Source organism: Moschus berezovskii, chromosome 2, assembly GCF_049115385.1.
Source record: "Moschus berezovskii isolate FMDL1 chromosome 2, NW_MosBer_1.0, whole genome shotgun sequence".
Lineage (NCBI taxonomy): Eukaryota > Metazoa > Chordata > Mammalia > Artiodactyla > Moschidae > Moschus > Moschus berezovskii.
The window spans coordinates 83,994,018-84,021,749 of record NC_142461.1 but is presented as its reverse complement, the minus strand read 5'-3'; the positions used below and the strand labels follow the sequence as shown (position 1 = coordinate 84,021,749).

Genomic DNA, 27,732 nt, shown 5'->3' with positions numbered 1-27,732 from the left:
TAACTCCAGTATTTTTGCCTGGAGAATCCCATGGACAGAGGAGCCTGGCAGGCTACAATCTATGGGGTCACAAGAGTTGGACATGACTGAGTGACTAAGCACAGCCTTAATCTAAGGCAACGTGTATTTTGTAAAATGCATATCATCTAAAAGAAACCCGAAGTATACACTTTCTTTTGGGGAATGCTGGGTTTGGATGGGGCTAGATCAGAAGAAATAATTATCCACCATGGCTTTGATGAGAGTGGTTGCCAAAGCAACAATCCTGATTGACAACTTGGAGTCTTGCTTTTCTCAGATCTGTAATCCTAAAACATCTTGAGTGCAAATTTCTCTTCTATTGAGAATTAATCAATCTTCCTCACATGGTCCATTTAATTAAAAGCTTAAATCAGATAAAACATCTGATGAAAACTTCTTAGCGACAGCTCAAAATTTTTAGATTCTTGGGCATTGATCCTCACCAACATTGACTCCAGGCTCCTACTTGGATAAACTACAGAGAGTGTATTTTGTATTTCTAAACAGAATAATCCTTTGCTATTCCCCAAGTAAAGTATGTTTAGTTAATGAGATGGTCCATCTAAAATTTAGGTCATTTTTTCCCTTCTCTCTCTCTTTCTCTGACTCTGTATGTATGTGTGTGTGTGTGTGTTATTTAGTTTTTAGTCTTGTAAATCTGAGTGAAATAAGAGTTGAATACAGATCCTTCATTTCTAATGTTTTTACAAATTTTGTCTTTAATATCACTAAGATAAATTGTTTAAATAGGAGTGATCTATGAAGAGACAGAAAATATTTCATTTGGTAAGAAATGGATCTGTCCTCTGGTACCCCTATCTTTTGAACTGTATCATGACAGAGAGTTTTAAACTTTTTGCATAGAGACAGCAGATGACTCTTTATTCATCTTTTCCCTACCCATTCCTGTAAGTAGGGCATATCTTTTTAAAATTAAACAAAACCCAGTTTGTTTCATTGTCTAAAAGCTTTCAATGGCTCCTTATATCTTTAAGAGAAGTTCAAGACATACAATATAGCTTAGTGGGCTCTTATTTACCCAGCTTCTGTCTGCTTTATAGACTCATTTTTTATCATACCTTTTCTATCAAATCATACAGCCTTTTCAAATATCAAATTATACTGAAATATTTGCTTCTTGCAATTCTAACTTTTTTTTTTAATATGTAGAATGGCTCCACCATATTATCTGCCCTCTGGAGGGATTTTTACCTAGTTAATTCATACTCATAATTTTAGAATTTGCTAAGGTCTCATCTTGTCTAAGAAGGTCAGTCTAACACTCCAGGCTAAATTAGGAGTTCCTGTTTAGAATTCTATTATTATAATTTGCTCGTCAAATATTTACTGATAGAAAGAATGGATAAAAGATTCAAATGTGTATTGCTCTATTACAGAGAATATAGAGACAATATTCTTTTTATGCACTAAGGACACGATCCTGTTTGGTGAACTGGCAGTGACTTTAATAAAATAATGGCTGAATGTACTACAATTTCTAGTAAAGATTACTTAATGTTGAGCATCTGAATATTAAATCTTCTAGGAAAAGGTTTATTCATTATCTATAAAAATTTCCTACAACATGCCAGTTTATGTTATAGTTGTATATAAAAGTATCTGGTACTGATTTTTCCTAACTGATTCACTGCTCAAATCTTGATTTCATGCAAGTATTACTGATATTATTCTTTTGTAATAGTCCATGAGAGATGACTCCTAGTCGTCAGTACTAGAAGCATCTCAGTCAAGCTGCCTGTTGAATTTTGAGGTTTGATCAATTATTTGTCTCCTAAAAAGTCTCAAAAATTTTTAACAATAATTTAAACCTTCCCTGAAGATAAGTGGATGCATCAATGAAGTGATGCATTTATATATGAATGTTATTTAGATACCTCAGTTTTAATTAAATGATGTTAAAGCTAAAATATGTCTTTCTTTATTATAATGATGTCTTTATTCATATTTCTGCTTTTGTCATGTATTATTCTGAATCCAGAATTAATTCATTCTGTATTTAAATTTTGTGGTTATAATTGCAATTATTATTTATTAATAATTTAGGGAGCTTATAGTTGGGTCTAAGAGATGTTCATACTCACACCCACTAGAGAGTGCCACACAACAAAAAAGAAGCTAATAAAACAAAACACAGGGCTGCAAAATTTAGTCTTCTTTTTGGCTGTAATTTACATTTCAATTTTTTTTAGGCTAAAAGAAACTAACATTCCAGCATCCATATACAGGAAAATAGTGTAAAATATGTGATAAATAAGATAATTAATCATTCATTCAGTCAAAAATTATTTATTTGGAACCACTGTCTGCCAGGCATCATGAGTTCCAGAGTACTGAAGGACGTTTTGTATGGCATTGGAGAGGGAAAGTGGAATACAAGCATTAGGCAATGAGTTTTTTTTAAGGATAAGATTATTAAAATTGTTGTTAGTTCATTACCTAAATAAATAAAAAAAAATTCAGTCTAGTCTGTTGAATCCTAACCACGTTGCTTCTTGTTTACTTTCATAATCTAGTGTAGAAGTGTCCAAGTAAAGTTCTGAATATTTCATTTTCTAAGGATTAATTATTTCTTTTTTTTTTGTAGGTTGGATACTACACTGTGATTTTTTTTATATATGCTGATAATGTTTGCTTATTACTTGTAATGCACTGTTTTAGGAATAGTACTTTGTTTCTGCTTAGAGCAAATACATGAAGTAGGCACAGTTACCTTCCCCATTTATGAAGTGGAGAAATGAAGTCACATTGGTAAATGAATTAAGCCACTTAAGCTATGCTAGAAACTAATAGAAAGGCTAGAGTTCAAGGCCAAGTCGGCTCTGTCTCTACTATCTAAATATTTCATTAATGAAAATGTTTCACTACTTTCAGAATTATAGTATAATATTCCATCAGCAAGCAAAAATACCTGAATTCCAGGTGGCAAAGCTAATAGCTCTTCTTCTTGAGCACATAGATATACTTCATTTCCCAACAATGACCATGCATTAATCAATGGAATACAAGTGGAAATAAATCCCATTCCTTTGGCTGAATATTAACAGAAGTTCTAGGATATGAAAGTCATAGGATACAACCCTGAACCCCTGGTAACCTGATCCTGGATTGCTGCATGAGCAAGTAATAAACATTTATCACAGTGAAGGCATTTATGGCTGTATTTGCTTGTTACCAAGACTTAGTCTACCTTCTATACCAAGAGTTCCCATTGACAATAATTTCTAATTACCTGTCTCTTATCATAGTCCGGGTTGAGAAATTATTATTTGTGATAATTATTATTCATTCAACCAGATGATCTAGATTTTCTTTTTATTTCTCTCTCTTTACATTTCATTATGTTGCCTATTAAATTTCCCATGAATTGGTTTCAAATGCTTTGTGAAATGAGGCATAAAACAAATATGAAAAAAAGAAGGAAAGAAGGAAAAATTAAAGAGGGCTAGAAGAATGGAAGTAATGATGTTCCATGGGGGTATAATTGGAAGATGCAAGAAGAACTGGGGTTTGTTAACCTAAACCCCTTCCCAGCTCTGTTTTTAGCCTCTCTTTGGTTTAGGTCCATAAAAGCTAAAAACTCCTTTACTCATGCTTCTTCAAAGCTACTGCTTCAAAAAGCATTGAATCATAAACTGGAAACTGCTAGGTTTTTCTGGGAAAGACTTTACACTTTGGATGAAAGGAATGGATAAAACTGTAGTGCTCTTTCTCCTCTTTTCTTTCTTAGCGCTTTAAAGAGACCTGTGATATCTGGATTTGGAACAACTCTCCTAGCAACTATGACATGAGAAATCTGAAGGACAGATCAGAAAGCCCTGGAGATGTCATACCAACGTTACCAAACTGCTTAGTGCATCCTAGCAAACTCCTGCCTCAAGTCTTCTGTTGTGAGAAAAATAAATTTCTAATTTTCAGCTATTTTTTCCTCTGGGACTTTTTCTCTTGCAGCTGAAAAACTTTGTAATTGATTGAGGAATATTAAAGGAAAGACTAACCTTGAGAGGAAAGAATTAAGAAGTGATTGGTTGAAAAGGTAAAGAACTGGAAAATATCAGGATTGAGTCTATAAAGGACTATAAGGATAGTGGTGTGAAACAGTAGTGGTATTTTGGAGGTAGACAACTCTGGAGCATACTGATCTCAAGGTGCATATAGAACTTCTGAGTGTAATAGTTAGGTGGTCATAAATAACAATTTTCAAGTGTAGGAGTAGCCTATAGCTTTTACTTGGTAGTGAAAGTTGACTGGTGATAATAATCAAAATCTCTAGGGACAGTAATTCAGGGGAAAATAGGGAACACCCAGTGAGTGTAGATGAGAATAAATTATTAATACAAATAAGTAATAGAATATATATATATATATATATATATATGTAAGGGAGAGCTCCAAAGATAGTAGGTTGGCCAATAATACAAAATTAAGTAGATAGCTTCAGAGACAAACACGAAAATGATGTCTCTTTTCACATGCTGGCCTTCCCTTATAATATGGCTCTCTAACCTGATCTTCGGAGAAGGTAATGGCAAGACACTCCAGTACTCTTGCCTAGAAAATCCCATGGATAGAGGAGACTGGTAGGCTACAGTCCATGGGATCGCTACTAGTCAGACATGGCTGTGCGACTTCACTTGCACTTTTCACTTTCACGCATTGGAGAAGGAAATGGCAATCTACTCCAGTGTTCTTGCCTGGAGAATCCCAGGGATGGTGGAGCCTGGTGGGCTGCAGTCTATGGGGTTGCACAGAGTCAGACACAACTGAAGTGACTTAGCAGCAGCAGCCGCAGCAACCTGATCTTATGCTTAGTTTTCATTGGCCTCATACACTCGTCATGACCCCAGGTCTTCTCCTCAGTTAAGTAAAGCCTCAGCATTCTCTAAATTCATTATGTGACTCAAAGCCATACTATACTACCAGTTGTTGTTTGGTTAATTTATTAGTTTTCCTTTTAGATGATCACTAGAAATCGTTTATCTCCTTCCGTCAGAATCAATTTCTATACTATTTATAACAAAGAGACAGCCAATTGAAAAATTGGACAAGACACTTGAACAAGCACTTCATAAAAGAAAAAAACAAACTTAGCAAGTTCACATTTGAAATATCCTCAACTTCACCAATAGTTAGAGGAATTCATATTAAAACTGCAATGCATTATTATTACAAACTAATCAGATTTGCTGTTGGTGAGAATGTAGAGTTACAGAAATTCATGGTGAGAGTATATGACCAATTGATATAAACCTTCGGAAAGTTGTCATTGTTGATCTGGATTTAACATACACCTAAAGGAGATCAATCCTGGATGTTCATTGGAGGGACTGATGCTAAAGCTGAAACTGCAATACTTTGGCCACCTCATGCGATGAGTTGACTCACTGGAAAAGACTCTGATGCTGGGAAAGGTTGGGGGCGGGAGGAGAAGGGGACGACGGAGAATGAGATGGTTGGATGGCATCACCGACTCTGTGGACATGAGTTTGAGTGTACTCCGGGAGTTGGTGATGGACAGGGAGGCCTGGCGTGCTGTGATTCATGGGGTCGCGGAGAGTTGGACACGACTGAGCGACTGAACTGAACTGAACATTATGTTCTAAGAATGCCAATTCTAGGCATGTAATTAACAGAAATGGGTATGAATGCATACCCAAAGAAATTTTATAAGGATATAAATTTATAAGGATAGAGTAGAATTTATTGTAATAGCCCTCAAATGATTAGAATGAAAAAAAAAATTAAATGGTGATCTATTTCATATAATCCAATAGTACACTGAAATGAAAAGTAAAACACTCAAAACTACTGTTTGAACAAAAATGGATGAATATAGTATATTTATTTGCTCACAAATATAGTAGTGAGCAAAAAAAAAAAAGACATAAAACAGTGTATGTTAATCCATTCATATGAAGTTCAAAGATGGACAAAACTAATATGTATGTATTCATATTTATATACATGGAGGATTCTGAGTTTTGTAAATGTTCTAGAAATTTCTTGATCTAGGTGATGGTTATAAGAGTTCAGAATAACTCATCTAACCACTTATAATTTGTGATCTTTTTGATATATATGTATTTCTTTAATATATTTTTGAAAAATCCTATCTCCCACTTCTCTTTCATTTGAAGTTTCTACTTGAAAATCTACTAATGTTGGCTTTTATTAATCAATCAGTTTTCGTTCCAACCATATTTCTGGAAACTTTCCTTTTTTTTTTCTTAATCTCACTTAGACATTCATAATAGTGACTCTTTTAATGGCATTTTTTCCCCTCAAATTTCCCAACTCTTTCTTGGACACCTTTAATTTTCTTTCTCTCTCTTCAGCTTTATCTTCATAGGCCACCCAAGAGAGTTATATCTACATTTTAAATACTTTTTCTAAATCTTCATTGAGAATGGAGGGAATTGTCTAGCAGTAGTATAAATATCTGTTAAAATAATTTTGATAATGGATAAATTAAAATCAGCTAGATCACCATTTCACTCCCGTAGTATCCATCACTTCTGTACAGTTGCATTTATATGGAACTACTCATTCCTACCTTGCTTTCTATGACCGAAAACTCCATGAGAGTCTTACATGGTAGGCGGTTACTATACTTTGTAAGTGAAAGAAAGCCTGCAAAATACTGAAAGAATGGTTTTAGCATCAGAGTAGTCAAATGGGAGTTACATGTAATATCTAGTAAACAAGTTTATTTTGTTTTTAATGAGAAATGAAAGAAAATGTATATTTAAGCCACTCTTAACTTCATGCTTGTTCAGGACAGTGGAAAGCTGTGATTCATGGGGTCGCAGAGACTCGGACATGACTGAGTGACTGAACTGAACTGAATAGATACTTCACAAGCTTCATAATCAGCACGTCATTCATCAAATGGGTTCTGTTACTCCAACTAACACTTTTGAAAACAAAGACAGAAAAGTCAAGTAACTTGCCCACGTTCCTATAAAATTAACTGACCTAGCAAAGATTGGAACCTCAGACTGAATGATTCCAAAACCCACCATCTTTCTTCTCTACCTTCCTGTCTCATTTCTATGAAAGTTAATGAGACATGCATGTATAGTAAGGGGATCAGGGACTTCTAATTACTTCCATAACGTTTTAAAATATGATATTTTGTTGAACTATGTTTATTTTGGTGCTTAAACTTTAATATCTAAATTAAGAAGACATCATCATTATATCTTTTGTAATGTACCACTTTCACATTTATCAAATCTATTGGAAGTTGTGGTTGGAAATTCCTAGAGACCAATGGTAATGGTGCTAAATTTCTTTTCATTAGTTCCATTCATTAGCTTCAATAACTGAATATATTAACTAGATCTCACTTATGTACTAATCCCATCACTTACTGATGTTAAGAATATAATTTGATTGTTACCTTTTTAAATATATTTCTTGTTTGCGGAATCAAATAGAACACTTACTTAAAGATTTTAAATACAAATTATAACTGTTAAGTGTCTTCCCTCTTATTTTTTTCAAGCAAACATACTAAAACACTTTTTCACAAGACATATATAAAGAGTTACTGTTTCATAATAATATACTGTGTAAGTATTATTCAGTAGTATTTAAGGAAAATTACTCATTATAGGCAGTATAATGACTTCCTTAAAGTAAACTGGGTAAAATCCCATCTATGGTAAACTTTTATTCTTCATCTCCCCTTCTTCAGGTACATAGGGTTAATAAGCATAGATTATATTTAGAATGAGTTATAGTGCAACAAAGCACCAGAGTTGGGTTTCCAATAGTCCTAATATATAGTTACTATCCTAAGTATTGGCTACTTCTGCTGACTGAGCAGTTCTATACCAATGACAGCACTTAAGGAAGCTCACCCATCCTGCTGATTAGAGGTAGACATTGAGATAGCAGATGCTAATAAGGAGGTATGACCACAGAAGTAACAAAAGAGGTTTAAATAGAGATGCCTAAAGCTAAGTATTTATATTTTAAAGTGCATTTAATAAAATTTATATTTTAAAAAATATATATTAAATATATTTTAAAGCATAAATATTTTACTTTAGGCAAAGTAAACTTTATATATATCACATGGGGCTTCCCTGGTGGCTCAGATGGTAAAGAGTCTGCCTGCAACATGGGAGACCTGGGTTTGATCCCTGGGTGGGGAAGATCTGGAGAAGGGAATGGCTACCCACTTCAGTATTCTTGCCTGGAGAAATCCATGGACAGAGGAACCTGGCAGGCTACAGTCCATGGGGTTGCAAAGAGTCAGACACGATTGAGTGACTAACATTTTCATATATATATATGTGTGTGTGTGTGTGTGTGTATGTATGCATAATTTCACACAGAAAAAGACAAATGTATTCTACTAAAAGTGCACTTGAATGCTCCACAGCAGAGTGATGCTCTGGACAAAGCAGGGAGGAGGAAATGGTGCACATACCTTTGCTTGTCCTGCTTTTGTGATGGCAGGTATATTAAAGAGCTGTCCAGTATAAAAATGCAGGCCACTGAAAAGGATCACTGCAATAGAGTCACCTTCATTCTCAATTACTTCAAGGATATCCTCTAATCTCAATGTGTCTTCCCCCTAAAGTCGTGGTAGGCATAAATCACATAACATCCACAATGACAACTTTTTCGTTTATATTTCCCAATCCAAAAATCACCTTGGGATCTTTCTTAACATAAGAAAAAGCAAAGGTATTTTTTTCAAGTTAAGAATCTTCAAAAATCTCGCAAGAACATGTATATGAACATGCTTTTTGTTAGTAAGAAATGATAATACAATAGTAAGAAGTATTTTATAAAGTATAAGTTTTTGAAAAACTCTATTGCCTGATTTTATTCTTCAGTTTTTCAATTGATCTTTACTATTTAGATACTTATAAATTATTTCATTTTTATTCCCATCCAATAAAATACCAAAAAATAGGATGTCCATAAAATATTAAATGTCAAAACTGATTTCTTGGAAATTAATATTTTACTTATAAATCTAAAATTATTAATTTTTTTCCAGATAAAAAGACACATATACATCATTATCTGAGTGAAACTTAGCCTAATATTTTCTATTCATTTAAGAGTAAGATCTATTCTATACCAATCTGAAGGGAAAGATCCAAACACAAAGAAGCTATCAATAAAATTCAATATTATCAAGGTTACTTTTCTCCCACAATTCAGTGATCAGTTACTTTGTGAATATTGTGCAGAATGATTTAAGCTGGTCTTATAAACAACTTGAGTGAAAGAACTCTTCCAGATACAAATTATAAATTTGTAGCCTAATAATTCTCATCTATTTATTAAGTCTTCATGAATTTTCTACACTGTTAAATCTGACACGGTCTTGAAGTCAAACCATCATTAACTACATTAATATTTGGGGAAAACTCATTAGAGTATTAATGGATTTTTTTTCAATTGTTTTTAATTTTGGTAACTTATTATTTGCCAATTAGTATGTCCCACATTAGGCATATATAATATATATCACAAATGTAATAGTATGCTAATTTCTGCTAGTAGTCTGAGACTTGTTTGCAAAAATGATAATCTATAAATATAAGAGTGATAAATTGTACTGGTCAACCTACTTGCAGGGCAGGAATAGAGGCAAAGACGCAGAGAACAGACTGTGGACACAGTGGGGGAGGGGGAGGAGTTGAATAAATGGCACTGAAACAAATCCATTGCCATATGTAAAACAGACAGCTAGTGGGAAGTTGGTGTATAGCACAGGCAGCTCAACCTGGTGCTCTGTGACAACCCTCAGAGGTGGAATGTGGGGGTGAAAGGGAGATTCAAGAAGGAGGGGGATATACGGCTGATTCAAACTGCTGTATAGCAGAAACCAGCACAATACTGTAAAGCAATTATCCTCCAGTTAAAAATAAATTTTAAATTAAAACATAGAGTTGACAATGAAATCTCTGAATTTCTAAGTGATGTGTATTTTATACATGCAGAAAAGGATTTCAGTAATTCTAAGAAAAAAAATTTAAAGTAAAATTAGTAACATCTCAACCTCTCTCTCTCTTTTTTTTTTTTCCTGTAGAGGAAGCTAATAAATTTTTTTCAATATAATTGTTAAAAAAAGTAAGGAAAGTGCTCTATATACTAATGCTTTATTTCTTTAAAGAATCGGAACTAAGCAAATGAGAAATTTATTTTTCAGTGATAAGATATGGTTCTGTTTCATGTTGACCTGCTCCAATCTAGTAATGTTAAAGAGTAGTCCCAAATTTATGATTAAGTCGTACAACTCCACAACACTTATTACTTGAAAAAAACAAAAAACTTGTGATGGCTATAGTCATTTTTGCTAGAAATAAGCAATTTATATATAATATATGAGATATATCATTCCAAAGCTGTGAGAACTTTCTGTTCCATTAATAACATGTTGGCAAAAAGAAGTGAATAGAGTAGATCTTTAATTTCTCAAGTTGGTTTGGGGTTGAAAGAAATAATTGTTCAAACATTGACTTGGGAGTGTCGTACATATGTGAAACCTAAAATTTATCCTGTGTGGATCTGTTGGTGCCAAGTTACACAAGCTGCAGGGTTTAGATATCAAAGCCTGTACAACTTAGCCTAACAGCTTTATTAACGTAAAGGGCACAGTATTTTAGATCTTAAACATATGGTCAAGTCAAACTGTTTCCTTTGTTATCTGTTTAAATATAAATAAATCTCAGAGACAAAGTAAGTAACACAAAGTCACTGGGATTTTCCTGGGGAGTAATAACGAGATTGTAAACCTAATTTCTTTCTTCTACAATAATTCCTTACAATACTCCAGACTAAACTCAGAGGCAAACGTTTGGTATTTAGATTAAGAGGGGCAAAAAGATAGGCATCATTCAATTTCAACAAATATAACTGATTTTTAACGTAATTTTAATGGCACCCACAAGCAATGGCATTTAAATTTGAAAATGATATATTCAAGTTGCTATCTCCTCCCATCCCACTGAAGAATATGGCAGACTCCAGTGATATTAATAGGAAAATAGTTTGCTTATAATATGACTGCTGCTGTTGCTGCTGCTGCTGCTAAGCGACCCCATAGACGGCAGCCGACCAGGTTCCGCCGCCCCTGGGATTCTCCAGGCAAGAACACTGGAGTGGGTTGCAATTAGCCCTCAAAAAAATTAAAATAAATACAGTTCTGAGTTAAGTTTCTATTTTAAGCAAAATGACCTAATAGTAACAGAGTATAGGTCTTTTATACTTTCTTGAAAGTTCCATTAAAGTAATGAAGATAATAAACTTTTGAAGAAAATGAAGAAAAAATCAATACTAAATAGAAGCATGACGAATATTTATTTCTCTTTCTTATATACCTCTCTTGGCTTTATAATCCGCATACTTTTCTCAGTGTTAAGTCCATGAAGTTGCAGCTGTGACTCAACAGCATACTGGAAAAGAAAGATGATTTATTAAATCAATTCCAGTGCACAGAAGTACATTAGAATATCTCAAAAAAAGGTAATAAAATAACAATAAAAGCATATTATCATATTAAATTCAAGGTCAAGGTTAAAAGTGACTAAACAGAATGTATCAGAGAAAAATGTAACATAATTTACATGCAGAAATCTGAACATCCTTTGAAACAGAAGTATTATATGGATAGAAATGTAAGGTTAATTTATTCTTTAGAAATATAAGAAATTTTTGAGTAAGATATTTAATTAATCTTTTTAAAAAAATTTATTTATTTTAATTGGAGGCTAATTACTTTACATTATTGTATTGGTTTTGCCATACATTGACATGAATCTGCCTCAGGTATACATGTGTTCCCATCTTAAACCCCCCTCCCACCTCCCTCCCCACCTAATTTGAGTCAAAACAGAGTTTACAAAATAACCAACGTGAGCAGTGAGCCTGCATTGCTAGGCTTCAATGCAGGATACAGAAATGGCTTGCCCTAGAAAGAGTGGGCTAGTATAAGAAAAGGGTAAAAAAGTTTCCTTCATTGAGAGCCTTGGATGAAAATGGGAACCAGAAATTTTAGGGACCCTGAATTTTTTCAAGATAAAGATTCTTGATCCTTCTTAGTAAGTCATGGCTATTTATTTGAATGATTAAGTGCCTTGAAATTACAAGATATAGGCTGCTGCTGCTGCTAAGTCACGACAGTCGTGTCCAACTCTGTGCAACCCCATAGATGGCAGCCCACCAGGCTTCCATCCCTGGGATTCTTCAGGCAAGAACACTGGAGTGGGTTGCCATTTCCTTCTCCAAAGATATAGGCTAGAATACTTAAATAGTGATAATATAAAAATGGAAATCAAGTTTCTCTAATACTAAAACTGAAATATGCTTTTAGCTGTGTTGGTGTCTGTAACAGTCAAATTTCTTATCAACTGAAATTGCTGAAGAAGTAGCATGATTGTTTTCCTTGAACCAAAAAAAATTCTTAAAGTCTTCAATACATTTTTTTTAAATTAAAAACTACCAATAATTATGCTAGTGTGTTATGAAAGCAAATGGACAGATAAATGTTTATATTCCTACTTTAGGTAGCTAAAGGGTTAAGTACTGGGGTGTGTATTGATTTAATTTAATAAAATAAAACAGCAACAAGAATTAATAAAACATTTATGACTGCACTTAATTTAGACCAGTAGTTTGTTCAGTGTCTTTAAAAAGACTAATAAATCAATGTTCCTATTCAATTCTTTCCTCCCTTAACACATGTTTTACTTGAACAAAAGAAATAAAGCTATAATCTATAAAAATGCATAAATCAAAAGCATTTGACAGATCTTTTTATTATAACGTTACTTAGAAAAGACTAGTGAATAAACATTCAAGTCAGGCAAATGATATGCTCCTTTAGGAAGAGTAGAGAGAATATAAATATCATTTGAAGAATCCTTACATGATCTGAAGGGAAGGCTTTGGCTTCTAGGAGAATTTTATACCGTTTGGGTGTAGGCTTGAAAAATGATAACTGCAATGAAATGGATTTATTGAGAAAAGCATTAATGTACAACTTAGACATTTGTTCATTTTTATACCACACTTTAATTTTATAATCTCCAGCATTTTAAAGGAGTTAATTAATTATACAATTAGATGGCTATCAAAGGTACATGTTTCCAATTAGCCTTGTTTCCAATGAATTCTAAAAAGAAGATATTTGCTCATTATGTTTACCAATAGGAAAGCAAATTTGAGAGAAAAATGTGAATCAGATAAAAATAAATTCTCAAACTTTACTTATATGCTAATTGAAAATTAATTGAAAATTGAAAATCTCAATGCACTTAATGGCAATTGCTCTGAGACTGAAATATCATATTCTACCTAGTGCCACCTGGGAAGCCTGTCTATATGTATGTCTTATTCATAGTGATTTATTTAGAGCTGTAGATTTGGTTCCTAGTACATAATATTTATAAAGTTTTATGATTGTATGAAATCTAATTTTAGGTCCAACTGAAAGTTCCTTTGCCCTAATGAAACATTTGGGATTTCTAGAGTCACCAGGGAGAAGTAGCTCATGTGTTCAGTGGAGCCTTTTCATTTCTCCATGCAGTTCTTGGAGAATACTGACTGACAATAATAATAAGGAAGATGATTTCTACTGTTAATTGGATGTTGATCATTGGCCGGGGTGCTAAAGCAATTTTCACATATTATTATGTTTTATACGATGAGGTAGATATTATTGTCCTCATTTTTTACAAAGGAAAAAAATTAAGATTTAGAAATGCCAATTGTTTAGTTGCTAAGTTGTGCCTGATTCTTCTGCAACCCATGGACTGTAGCCCACCAATTTCCTCTGTTCATGGGATTTCCTAGGCAAGTATATTGGAGTGGGTTGCCATTTCCTTGTCCAGGGGATATTCTCAACTCAGGGATCGAAGCTGTGTCCCTTGCACTGCAGGTGATTCTTTATCACTGACCCACCTGGGAAACCCAGAAATGCCAATACCCTTGTCCAAAATCAAATAGGTATTAAGGAATCTAGCTGGGAGCCAAACCAGAGTTGTCCAAACTGAAAATAATGCTGTTTACCATCATACTTAACATACTCCATAAGCACTTCCCTTCAGGCATGTTTAATAATTATGTCTGAATATTATAAAAATAAAATATCAGTATCTTAATAGTGCATCTTTGTCCTATAGACATACTTTCAAAATCTCACTTAAAAATGAAATACAAAATTTTCATGACATCAATTACTCTAGGCACCATATTTCAAACCAAGAATATATAGTTTAAGGTATATATATTATCAAATTCTTAGAATGTAAGAAATACCTAAACAGAGTGACTCAGTTGATGTTTATTATTGCTGTTCAGTCAGTAAGTCATGTCTGACTCTCTGCGATACCTTGGATTGCAGCAGGCCAAGACTCTTTGTCCTTCCCTATTTCCTGGAGATTGTGCAATTTCGTGTCCATTGAGACCATCTCATTCTCCACTGCCCCCTTCTCCTCATGCCCTCAATCCTCCCAGCAGCAGGGTCTTTTTTAATATACCCCCCAAAATTGATGTACAGAAACATAATATTCCGTAGTCCCACCCTCTAAAACTAAGCATATTGGAAAAATGTCTTTCTGAAAAGATCACTGCTTGCTACCATTTTTACATCATTATTTTGTGTGCTTGCAGCAATTTAGCTTTTCATCAACTGTGACTCTTATTCCTTATGTTCTAAGGAATATTCCTTATGTATTCTAAAGCTCTTTGTAAAGAGACAACTCTCCCATGATTATGAAGAAGCCATTCTAGCAGGGCCCAGCATTTCCTGGTAGAATTGAAAATAATCTCACAATTTATTTTTAAGTAAGTGAAACTCCAAATCCTCATGAATTAAAGATAGTAAAAATCAGATTCTGTAAATGAATGTATTCTAAACACTGGTGGGAAAGGCGGCTTACCAGTAGAAGATGTAAATTAACAGTCAAGCTATTCATTAGGACTATTTCTTTCTCATTGGCTCCTGAAAAATAAATATATCATAATTTAGATTTTTTTTGTTAGTTTTAAGGGTGCTTGGAAAAACAAAGTATCACTCTTTCATCTTTAATGTTTTTAGTGATAAGGGCATATTTGATGTGTCATCACAAAGAAGTGAAAGTTTTCCCACTTGACTAATTTTATCAAACGATATTTGGACTCACATGCATATAGCTAGCTAAAAATTACATTTCCTTTTTGACATAATAAATAATAAAAACATAATAGTGAAGCATTTGCTTTCTCCTGTAAACTAAAAATGATTTATCCTATCATCAGCTAGGTTGCCAAATTCCCACAGAGCACATTTTTGTGGTAAGTGCATCTCCAAGAGGAATCTAAAAAGAATTGAAGGCCAATCACATCTTTAAAGCTGGTTGTTTCTAACATCAAATTAAAATGCACCTTTAATAAAAGAAGGCAATGCTGCTAAACATAATTCACTGTTATTACAGTGAAATATACAGTAGTTCCTAAGACAAAAAAAGCTAGCAGTAAACGCTAAATAGCTCTGGGTTTTCTTTATTCACACAGATATGAGATAATTAATATAAATATGTATTGTTTGATGAAGAAAACATGGAAAATTAAGATAACCACAACACAATCATAATCTGATCTAATTCCTATTAACAAGGGTTATACCGCTAGAAACAGACCCAGAGAGAAAGCACACAGTGAATACTTAAGAACTCAGAACACAAACCAAGGTAATAATACTTTCCCCCTTTTTGCTTCTTATGATGTCTCTTGAAGGTAATTAAAATAGTATCTCTTTACCATTACTGAGAAAAAGAGGCTATGAGCATAATGTTTGTAAGGCTGTACTAGGTGTAAGAGAAAATGCTTCATACAAGTCTTGCGCTTTGTAGCCAATAAGATACTTCTGATAGAATCCCATTTTACTCAAAGAATAGACTGTAAGTAGGATAATTATTCTAATTAGTAGATAGATTTTTAGGTTAAATTCACTTGAGGGGAGGCCGCTGGAGATAAGTGGAATTTATATTTCAACATAACCATTTAAAGAAAGGCCTTGCTTTGATCTAGTCAAGAAAAACTTGTTGCATTTGATGGATGGCTTTCCCCACTTGATATGCAAGATTGGTAAACACATGGTGGCTGTTAAATATGTATCTCTGGTCATTGTAAGGTGAATAGTGTCTGAAGTCCAAGGACAATAACAACCTCATACTGTATGTATATATATATGTTAGTTGCTCAGTTGTGTCCAACTCCTTGAGACCCCATGGACTGTAGCCTGCCAGTCTCCTCTGTTCGTGGAATTATCCAGGCAAGAACACTGAAGTGAGTTGCCATTTCCTTCTCCAGGGGATCTTCCAAACCCAGGTTTCCCACATTGCAGGCAGATTCTTTACCGTGTGAGCCACAGGGAAGTTCTTCATACTGCATTCCTCACACTAAATCAGATGTCTCAAACATGCTAGATAGCTTATGTTGTATACGGGGGCATACATCTTCTCCTATGGTATGAACATATTTTTGAAATATGATTAAAAAAATGCTGTCAGCTTTATTTTATTTCTTTGCATTATGGTATGAATTCTCACTATTACTTATAAAACAAAACATCATCTAAGACATCAATCTGATATTACTCTTAACTTCTTTACACACATCTTTTCTGAAAACTATTCATTTTAATAAAAAATATTCTGGCGGGGAATGTGGAAGGAGAAAAGAAAGGAAAAATAATACATTTCACCCTCCTTATCCATGGATGTGAAACCCATGGATATGGAGGAAAGATGTATTCATGGAACAACCCACTTTATGTTAGGGACTTGAGCGTACACCTATTTTGATATCCTGGAGGGAATGGATATCATTCCAGGAGTCCAGTGTGTACTCCTGGAAGCAATCCCCCAAAAAACTGAGGGATGACTGTATCAAGAAAGAGCAGAACTAATAGAAAGAAAAGCATTTGAAAGACTGTGTTGTTGTTTACTTGCTAAATTGTATGCAACTCTTTTTGCAACCCCATCGACTGTACCCACCAGGCTGCTCTATCCATGGGATTTCCCAGGCAAGAATACTTGAGTGGGTGCCATTTCCTGCTCCAGGGGATCTTCCCAACCCAGGGATCAGACCTGCGTCTCCTGCATCACAGGGGGATTGTTTCCCACTGAGCCAATGGGAAGCCAGAAACAATGTAATGAGAAGAAATCAAAAGAGGATAAAATAATTTATAAATTGACCATTAAATGAAAACAAAGATATGGAAGATGCATAAAAAAAGAGAGGTAGAATTTCTATACAAGGCCAGGCATTCCATTTTTGCTTAATGATTACCTTCTGATTAAAATAATTATCCTTGCCTAAGAAATGTTAGTCCTTCAAAGAATACAGTGTTCATTTTAGATCACCTAATTTTTTTCATGCGTGGAACGTGATGAGCCACAAGTGCTGGGCTGAATTAATCTAGACGTACATTTGGCCCTGTGCTTTGCACTCACTCTCAACGCCCTGCTAAAACTTGGGTCAGTTCTTTGTAAGTAACCCTTCACTGACTTGAATTTGTCTGCCCACAAACACAAAAATTATCCCACCTTAGCACTTTAAATTCAATCAAGTTCTTCACAAATGCCCTCCCTAACTGCTTATGAACTTTGTCAAGGAGAAGGTCAGTGTATTTAACATGTGTGCATGCACACCCCTGTAGAGCTAAGGATGGTGCATGTATTAAGGCTGCAGAACATTAACAGAAATGTTTATTCCAAATATGACCTAAAGTACCTAAGGAATCAAGTGTTCTTAACGTGCATGTGCTACAAATCAGATGGATTTTTAACTTATTTTCAAAAGAAAATGTACTTAATTGACCTATTTCTTTTGGTCCAATTTGTATTTCTGAAATTCACGTTTGTACCTTTAAGATATTTCAATATTATCAGCATTCCATATGACAATAAATCTTCATTTAAAGCAAGTCAAAATTTTTTCAAGTTGGTTTTCTTTGTTCCTTTTGTTTTTCCTAAGAGCTTTTTTGAACTAATGTTGAAACATCAAAAACTGTAAGTATGGGCTGTAATTTCCTGTGCTATCAATATATCCTTATTGCTATCTATTTTATACATTGTAGGTTGTAACTGACCTAATTTCTTCCCCCTACTTCCCTCTCACCTTTGGAAACCACTGTTTCTTTTCTACATCCCTGCGTCTGTTTCTGCTTTGCATATACCATCTTTTGTACTATTTTTTAGATTCTGTTTTGTCTCTCAGTTGTGTCCGACTCTGCAACCCCATGGACTGTAGCCTGCCAGGCTCCTCTTCTTCGCTTTCTGCCATAAGGGTGGTGTCATCTGCATATCTGAATTTATTGATATTTCTCCTGTCAATCTTGATTCCAGCTTGTGCTTCATCCATGATGCACTCTGCATATAAGTTAAATAAGCAGAGTGAAAGTATTCAGCCTTGACATACTCCTTTCCCAATTTGGAACCAGTCTGTTGTTCCATGTCCAGTAGTAACTGTTGCTTCTTGATCTGCATACAGATTTCTCAAGAGACAGGCCAAGCAGTCTGGTATTCCCATCTCTTTAAGAATTTTCCACAGTTTGTTGTGATCCACACAGTCAAAGGCTTTGGCATAGTCAATAAAGCAGAAGTAGACGTTTTTCTGGAACTCTCTTGCTTTTTTGATGATTCAATGGATGTTGGTAATTTGATCTCTGATTCCTCTGCCTTTTCTAATTCTAGCTTGAATATCTGGAAGTTCACAGTTCACCTACTGTTGAAGCCTGGCTTGGAAAATTTTGAGTACTTCTTTACTAGCGTGTGAGATGAGTGCAATTGTGCAGTAGTTTGGGCATTCTTTGGCACTGCATTTCTTTGGGACTGGAACCAAAAACTGACCTTTTCCAGTCCTGTGGCCACTGCTGAGTTTTCTAAATTTGCTGGCATATAGAGTGCAGCACTTTAACAGTATCATCTTGTAGGAATTGAAATAGCTCAACGGGAATTCCATCACCTCTACTAGCTTTGTTCATAGTGATGCTTCCTAAGGCCCGCTTGACTTTGCATTCCAGGATGTCTGAATCTAGGTGAGTGATCATGTCATAGTGATTATCTGGGTCATGAAGATCTTTTTTGTATAGTTCTTCTGTGTATTCTTGCCACCTTTTCTTAGTATCTTTTGCTTCTGTTAGGCCCATACCATTTCTGTCCTTTATTGTGCCCATCTTTGCATGAAATGTTCCCTTGGTATCTCTCATTTTCTTGATCTCTTGTCTTTCCCATTTTATTGTTTTCCTCTATTTCTTTGCATTGATCACTGAGGAAGGCTTTCTTCTCTCTCCTTGATATTCTTTGGAACACTGCCATTCAAATGCTTATATTTTTCCTTTTCTCCTTTTCCTTTCACTTCTCTTCTTTTCTCAGCTATTTGTAAGTCCTCCTCAGACAACCATTTTGCCTTTTTGCATTTCTTTTTCTTGGGGATGGTCTTGATCACTGCCTCCTATACAATGCCACGAACCTCCGTCCATAGTTCTTCAGGCACTCTGTCTATCAGATCTAATCATCTGAATCTATTTGTCACTTCCACTGTACAATAATATAGGATTTGATTTAGGTCATACCTGAATGGTCTAGTGGTTTTCCCTACTTTCTTCAATTTAAGTATGAATTTGGCAATAAGGAGTTCATGATCAGAGCCACAGTCAGCTCCCAGTCTTGTTTTTGCTGACTGTATAGAGCTTTTCAATCTTTGGCTGCAAAGAATATAATCAATCTGATTTCTGTGTTGACCATCTGGTGATATCCATGTGTAGAGTCTTCTCTTGTGTTGTCGGAAGAGGGTGTTTGCTATGACCAGTGTGTTCCCTTGGCAAAACTCTATTGCCTTTTCCCCGCTTCTTTCTGTACTCCAAGGCCAGGTTTGCTTGTTACTGTATAATATTAAGTATTTGTCTTTATCTGTATTACTTATTTCATTAAGTATAATATGTTCTAAGTTCATTCATGTCCCTGCAGAAGGCATTATTCCATTATTCTTTATGGCTGAGTAATATTCCATTACCTGATGATTCAGATGGTAAAATATCCACCTGTATGCAGGAGACCAGAGTTTGATACCTGAGTCAGGAAGATCCCCTAGAGAAGGGAATGGACATTCCAGTATTCTTGCCTGGAAAATTCCATGGACAGAGGAACCTTGCGAGCTATAGTCCATGGGGTCACAAAGAGTTGGATATGGCTGAGCAACTAACACTAACACTTTTGTTTTTCTTTATTCATCTATCTGACTATAATTAAATAAAAATTAAAAATGAAAGTACTACAAGAATTGGATGAAAATTTATTGGAGTCCAAGGATTTCTAAAAAACTTCCTGAAATCTTATCAAGATTTGAGAGTCTTTACTTTAGAAGTTGGGCTTCCCTGATAGCTCAGTTGGTAAATAATCTGCCTGCATTGCACGAGACCCTTGGGTTGGGAAGATCTGCTAGAGAAGGAATAGGCTACCCTCTCCAGTATGCTTTGGCTTCCCTTGTGGCTTAGCTGGTAAAGAATCTGCCTGCAATGCAAAAGACTTGGGTTCTATCCCTGGATAGGAAAGATTCCCTGGAGAAGGGAAAGGCTATCCACTTCAGTATTCTGGCCTAGAGAATTCCATGGATTGTATAGTCCATTGGGTCACAAAGAGTTGGATACAACTGAGCAACTTTCATTTTAACTTTACTTTAGAAGATCATGTACAACTCACTGCTGCTGCTAAGTCACTTCAGTTGTGTCCGACTCTGTGTGACCCCACAGACGGAAGCCCACCAGGCTCCCGTCCCTGGGATTTTCCAGGCAAGAACACTGGAGTGGGTTGCCCTTTCCTTCTCCAATGTGTGAAAGTGAAAAGTGAAAGTGAAGTCGTTCAGTCGTGTCCGACCCTTAGCGACTCCACGGACTGCAGCCTACCACCTACAACTCACTGCAGTAAGTGTAAAAATTTGAATTATTTTATCTGAGATGTGTGTGAAACAGGGTTGTCCTTTGAAGAGTAAGAACTGCTTATTTATTGAACACAATTTTTTGCTTTACCAGAAGGTGAAACTTATATACAAGCATTACCTTCTTATATCCACGCCTAACACATTAATGTTTATTGAGCCCTTATTATGTGCAAACACTTCTAGTGTGACTTATATTATCTTCACAGTAATCCAATAAGTTATCTACTTTATTTTCCACATTTATAAATGAGGAAACTAATGTACAAGCAGATGAACTAACTTGCTTAAAATTCTCACAGATAGGAAGTAGGAGACAAAAATCTTTCTCTCTCAGAAAAATAAATAAATAACATTTTTGTTCAAGATAACATTTGGAAGTGTTGTCTAGGTTATCTGCTCCCTGTACATCAAATATAGGAAGCCCATGTTCATTACTAATATCCTTCTGCACCTTTCTCATCCTCATTTAATTTCAAATGTTTTGCGAAGTAAGAATGACAGGGTCCCTAGTTGCTTAGTGTTTGATAAAAGGGTTCTCATAACTGCCATGCCAAGTTCTGTATATTTTATTAAGCAGATGCAAATATTATTGTTTTGTTCTAAGGTTTGTAGTTAAGCTAAATCTGAGAACTTTCCACTCTATTTTACAAGTAGCAAGTTCCTGTGGTCCTTAGAGGTGTCTTGAGTGTGCTTGATGATTCATGGCTATCTGGAGAGAGCTCCCAGGGATATTACCTCTCTGAGGGTCAACCTCAAGTTTCATAAAGCAAATTTATGTTCATATTACAATAGTTTTATAAGCCAAAATGAATGTATCTAGCCCTCTATAATGTTTATGTACCCAGGGAGAATTAGGCTTAATAATAATATTAATAATATTCCTCAGCAATTCTATTTCTAGCACCCTGATAATGTGACATTAATTATAAGGGAAAGTTATTCCATGTTTTGCAGTTCTACCTTTAGAGACTTCTGTGTCTTTGAAATACTATAAAAAGGCATGTAACATGTATGTGATAAGCTTCATTTGTTTTTATATATATGAAAAGTGAAAGAAATGGATATAATGTTTGATAATATATATAAATGTTTTATTAAAAGTTTTTCATCTCATATGAAATGGAAATTATTTTCTCTATGTAGAGTAAATAGGGTTGCTCATTACCTCTTTCTCCTCTCTATTCACTCTATCAATTTGTACACATAATAATTTTCATTATCCTCCTGTTCCTTCTTTTTCAGAAGTATTATGACAAAATAAAGGCTGTGGTTTTAATTACCTGGAAGATTCAATCGTAGTCCAAAAATTACAGCTTGTTTGTTTGCTCCAGACTCATTTAGACAGCCCACAAGTAGCAAAAATCAATTTGACTTCTGCTCCTGTCTTCTGTAGTTACCATATAATTAAATTTTTTTTATTTATACAGTATCTACCTCCAAAGAGGATATTAGGTTTCTTGCTTTTAAGGTGAGAAAGAATGATTTTTAAAAATTGCCACAAAGTACAGTATATGCTGATGAGAAACAAATTAGAAGCTATTAAATGTTTTTGCTACTTCACTCTACCAGATTTTCTCAGAACTTACTAGTAACCAAGGCAAAAAGGAAACCTGGGATTTTCAGCAAAAAAGACAGACATGAACACATACACAAATACCTTATAAAAGAATCAGTTCCTACTAAAGCAAACAAAGTAAACTCATTCATTTTTAAACTTAAATTAAGAACCATTTATTTGACTAATGCATACAATTTTAAAAGTAAATAAATTGGGGGACAGGTATTAGCTACTGAAAAAAAATTTAAAAAACAAGCTTTTAAAATAGTGTTCTTGTCCTCTTTTGCAGATACTGTCAACAATAACAAAAAAAATTGTAGAATTATTTCTTCTGATAAAACATACATTGTAGAGAACAAAATAGACATTTAAGAAAATAATCATTAAAATAAAGAAGCTATTTTAGATTTAATGATGCACTGATAATATTTCCAGTTAAATATGACAATTCGTTTGTCATATTAAGGCTTGAAACTTTGAGAAATATATATATAAAATAAATAGTACATATACTGTTTACTGAGTTCCACATATACAAACGTGACTTTGCTCATTTCAAAAGATAATTGTTATTTTATATACTATATAATTAGGATTAGATGACTTAATTTAATTAATACAACATTCAAGGACAAAACCACAACATGTCACATGCCTTTGTGTGGTATTTCAAAGACACAAAAATCCTTAAAGCTAGAAATGATAAATATTGTTTAAAACATTTTTAATAAGTTCAATTTTGTTACTTTTATCTAAGTAATCTGAATATTTATTCTTTTTTAAATAATCTTATTAACAATAATGAGAGGTGGGCTGGTTTGAAATTTCATTGATCATTATGACATATACATATTTGCTGGGAAAAAAACACATGCACATTTAGTAAGTTGCAGTGGAACTATAAACTTTTAAATAGTGAAAAGATATCTTTTTGTAAGTTTTGTGGGTTTTATAAATCTGACTAAATAATTGCCTTACTACTTCTCTGGCCTAACATCCTAACTCCTCTTTAGAGCATGATAAATATTAATCACAAAATAATAGAATTAGAATGCAATTTATGTTCTGAAAGCAAATTTAGCAAAGAAAAAACAGTCCACATCTAAGGAAAACAGATCAAACTAGTGCAGGATTTTTTGAGTGTTTTTTTTTTTTTGATTTACATGTTAGGCATTTGAATGAATATAATTGGCTTCTAAGAAATGAACACAGATTAAAAGCATTATCAGACAACTAGGCAACACACTTATAAATGCAATCCAGGGTTGTTCAGGTGAGAATTTTCTCCATAACACTATACATGTAGGTATACATATCCTCGGGATTATGCTGGCAGTCAGACCAAGTGCTCTGTGCTCCCAAGATCCTGACTGGTTTGGAAGGAGATGTTATGCTTTCACTTTTACCCTTCCTGGTTAAAATGTCGTGACTTTGGGTTTGAACCCCAGGCATCCAGAGCTCTGTGGATTAAACATGGGGCTTCTTGTGCGAGTCCTGCACTCAGACCCTACATACTCATGCTGGCTCCATGCACTACTCCTCAAATACTGTGCTTCCAGCTTCCAAGTGCTTCTTTCTTTAGCAAATGCTGTATTTCTGATCAATAGAGATTTTTTTTTTAATTTTTAAGTGTTGCTATATGTTTGTTAATCTAATTTTTTTTTTCTATTTTTCTGTGTTTGGAACAGAAGGGAGCATTTCAGTTTGTACTTAACCTCTTATTTTAAACTAGAAACTGATATTCTGATCCTGTAATATAACCACATAAAAGAGGTAGAAATGTGTACAGTGTAGTGATTACTCAAAAATAGCAGCAAACAGAGCTTGCTTTTGCTTGCAACCTTTCTATCTAGGTGCTTATTTATTTATTTATTTTAACTTTTGAATAGAAAAGGTTACATATTCACATAGTTCTTAAACTAAGAACTTATTTTTCTTAAAAGTCTAGCAGTTTGGCCTATAGTAAGCATGAGTGTGTTCCATGCTCATTCATGCTTAACCCAGTTGATATATAGACCTGGATGTCTGTCTGTTTCCTTTTCCAAGTTAGGGAGGTTTTCAGGTATTATCACTTTTAATTCATAGTCAACTGAATATTTAAACTTGGGTGGTGGCTCTGCAGCCCAGACTGAGCCATCTAGAATCATCTGGTTCTCTATCGTGTTGAGGCTTTCTGGGAAGCCAGAAACTTTAGGCAGCTTTAAAGAAAGCTGAGCCCTCACGAATTTATGCTTTTGAACTGTGGTGTTGGAGAAGACTCTTGAGAGTCCCTTGGACTGCAGGGAGATCCAACCAGTACATCCTAAAGGAAACCAATCCTGAATATTCATTGGAAGGACTGATGTTGAAGCTGAAGCTCCAATATTTTGACCACCTTACACGAAGAGCTGAATCATTTGAAAAGACCCTGATGTTGGGAAAGATTGATGGTGGGAGGAAAAGGCGACGACAGAGGATGAGAAGGTTGGATGGCATCACCAACTCAATGGACATGAGTTTGAGTAAACTCTGAGAGTTGGTGATGGACAGGGAAGGCTGGCGTGCTACAGTCCATGAGGTCCCAAAGAGTTGGACACGACTGAACGACTGAACTGAACTGAAAATGTAAAAATCATTTCTTGCGGATCTATTTTTGGGGGTCTATTTGGGGCAGAAGACAGTCCTTATTCTGGGATGAGTCCCAGATATACATAAGAAGTTAGAAATGTAGTGTTCCTAAATTATTTGTGGTCTGTTTACAAACTATATTAACATAAATTATTTTGACTATGATAATTTTTAATCTCTCCTTGCTAAACACAGAATGAAAGCTAAAGGTTTCTGTCCTGTCTTGCTGTCAGTACAGAGGGTGTGAATGGTGGCTGAGGATTGAGGAAGCTTCACCTGATAGATGTGGGTAATAGTGTCTTGTCAAATGTGTCCGTAAACTTCCTTCTTGCAGGCAACACCCCAACCAAGCATCTAAAGCAAGATATGCTCCTTTCTGCCTCTTCTCCCTACATGGGGTTACCAGCAAGGGTAATATGACCACTACTTAGAAAGAGTAATGACTTCTGCAAATACAAGGGTGTTCTTTCTCCCAATCTCTGTTGTTTCCTTCCTTTAGAAATACTCTGCCCTAGACAACATGCCCGCAACATGCCCAGAGGGTCTCTGCTTACCCTTCTCATGTGGTCTGGTGATACCGCCACCTTGAATGTGAACTGCTATTCTTATTATCCTATTAAAGAAGAGCCAACTGGCATGTTGTCAGAAAGCACTATTTAAAATGTGAATCATTACAGAACAAATGAATGCTGTGTATAGGACATTTAAAAAAGTGACATTTTTCCTTTTATAATTTTTGTATTTCTACTTGTGGCCTTTTCTTCCCACCTACAGAAGTCTCATTAACATTTCCTGTAAAGCATATTTAGTGGTGCTGAATTCTTCTAGCATTTGCTTATTTATGAAATTCCTTCGCTTTCTTTCAAATTTGAATGATAGTCATGCCAAGCAGAGTATTCTTGATTTTAGGCTTTTTTATTTTCACCACTTTAAATATATCATGCCACTCCCTTCTGGCCTGCAGAGTTTCTGCTGGAAAGTCAGCTACTGTTTTTTTTTTGGGGGGGAGGGAGTTCTCTTATGTATAATAAATTGCTTTTCCCTTGCTGCTTTTTTAAGATTTTCTCTTTATTTTGTTGACATTTTAATTACAAATGTGTTTCGGTGTGGACCTCCGGGGGCTGATCTTATTTGGGACCCTCTGTGATTCCTGGACCTGGATGTCTGTTTCCTTTCACAGGTTAGGGAGGTTTTCAGGAATCATCACTTGTAATAACTTCTCTGCCCCTTTCTTCTCCCTCTGGAACCCTTATAATGTGAATGTTAGTAGGTTGGATATTGTACCAGATATCTCTTAAACTGTCCCTGTTTTTCAATTCTTTATTCTGTTTTTCTGTTTAGTGACAGTGAAGTCGCTCAGTCGTGTCCGACTCTTTGTGACCCCGTGGACTGTAGCCCACCAGGCTCCTCTGTCCATGGGATTCTCCAGGCAATAATACTGGAGTGGGTTGCCATTTCCTTCTCCAGGGGGTCTTCCAGACCCAGGGATCGAACCCAGGTCTCCCGCATTGCAGGCAGACACTTTAACCTCTGAGCCAGCTGGAGTAATTTTTACTACTCTGTTTTCCAGTTCAGGAATACATTACTCTGTATCATCTGCTCTATTGTTGATTCCTTCTAGTTTATTTCAGTTGTTTCCTTTGGCTCTGTTTGGTTCTTTATATTTTCTAACTCTTTGTTTAACTCTTCATTATTTTCACCCATTCTCCTGAATTAATTGAGCATCTTTATAATAATTACTTTGCATTTTTTATTGAGTAGATTAGATTAGTTATCAACACTTCACTTAGTTCTTTGCAGTTTCCTGCTGTTCTTTGTTTGGGAAATATTCCTCTGTCTCCTCACTTTGTTTAATTCTCTGTGGTTATTTGTATATTTTAGGGAAGATTGTTATATTTTCTGATCTTAAAGAAGTGGCTTTATGTAGGAGATACTATGGGATAGATATGTGTGTGTATATGTATATATGCTGCGAATCATGGGGTCCCAAAGAGTCGGACACGACTGAGCAACTGAACTGAACTGAACTGAAACAGACATACAAGTATATATATATATATAGTTTAATGCCTTAAATTTCATATAAGAATTTAAGCAATGCTGAATAATCTACTCGATTAAACAAATAACTTTTTTCAATATGATAACACATTTTCCATTTAAAACTATATTGAATAGCTTTACCAACAGTATATAGAATTCACTTTAGGAAATACATCATAGACTGAAAATACAGCATCAATGATATTATTTTCAACAGCACTCAACGTAATTTTAAAAGATCACCACAGATTAAGTTGAAATGAACCTAAACATATTGGTGTTTTAGGCCTTTAGCATGTGAAGGTTAATGTTTATTTTACCATATAATAAACTCTTAGGAAACTAATTGAAGTTGATTTCTATAAAATTTCCTTAATTATAAGTGCAGACGTTTTTCATTGATGAGTAAATAATAGCCTTAGCATATATAAGGGAAAAAAACAACATTAGCAATCGAGTCTCAGTTAAAAGCACATTTACTCTTTAGTATTATAGATTAAAATGAAAAATCAGGATGTTCTTCAATAAAA

At 34.8% G+C, this 27,732-nt stretch overlaps 1 protein-coding gene across 2 annotated transcripts in view; it reads right to left on the bottom strand.

Moving 5' to 3' along the window:
* The window catches only part of KYNU (kynureninase), a 118,656-nt gene that overhangs the window by 55,501 nt on the left and 35,423 nt on the right, over positions 1 to 27,732 (bottom strand). The window contains exons 5-8 of one of the 2 annotated variants that reach the window (XM_055397943.2): positions 14,952 to 15,013; positions 12,938 to 13,009; positions 11,391 to 11,465; positions 8,480 to 8,626 (exon numbers count right to left, since the gene is read on the bottom strand). In XM_055397943.2, the coding sequence (XP_055253918.1) occupies positions 8,480 to 8,626; positions 11,391 to 11,465; positions 12,938 to 13,009; positions 14,952 to 15,013 (356 nt within the window). The remainder of the gene's footprint in view (positions 1 to 8,479; positions 8,627 to 11,390; positions 11,466 to 12,937; positions 13,010 to 14,951; positions 15,014 to 27,732) is intronic. The other variant, XM_088829176.1, reaches the window with a different exon arrangement.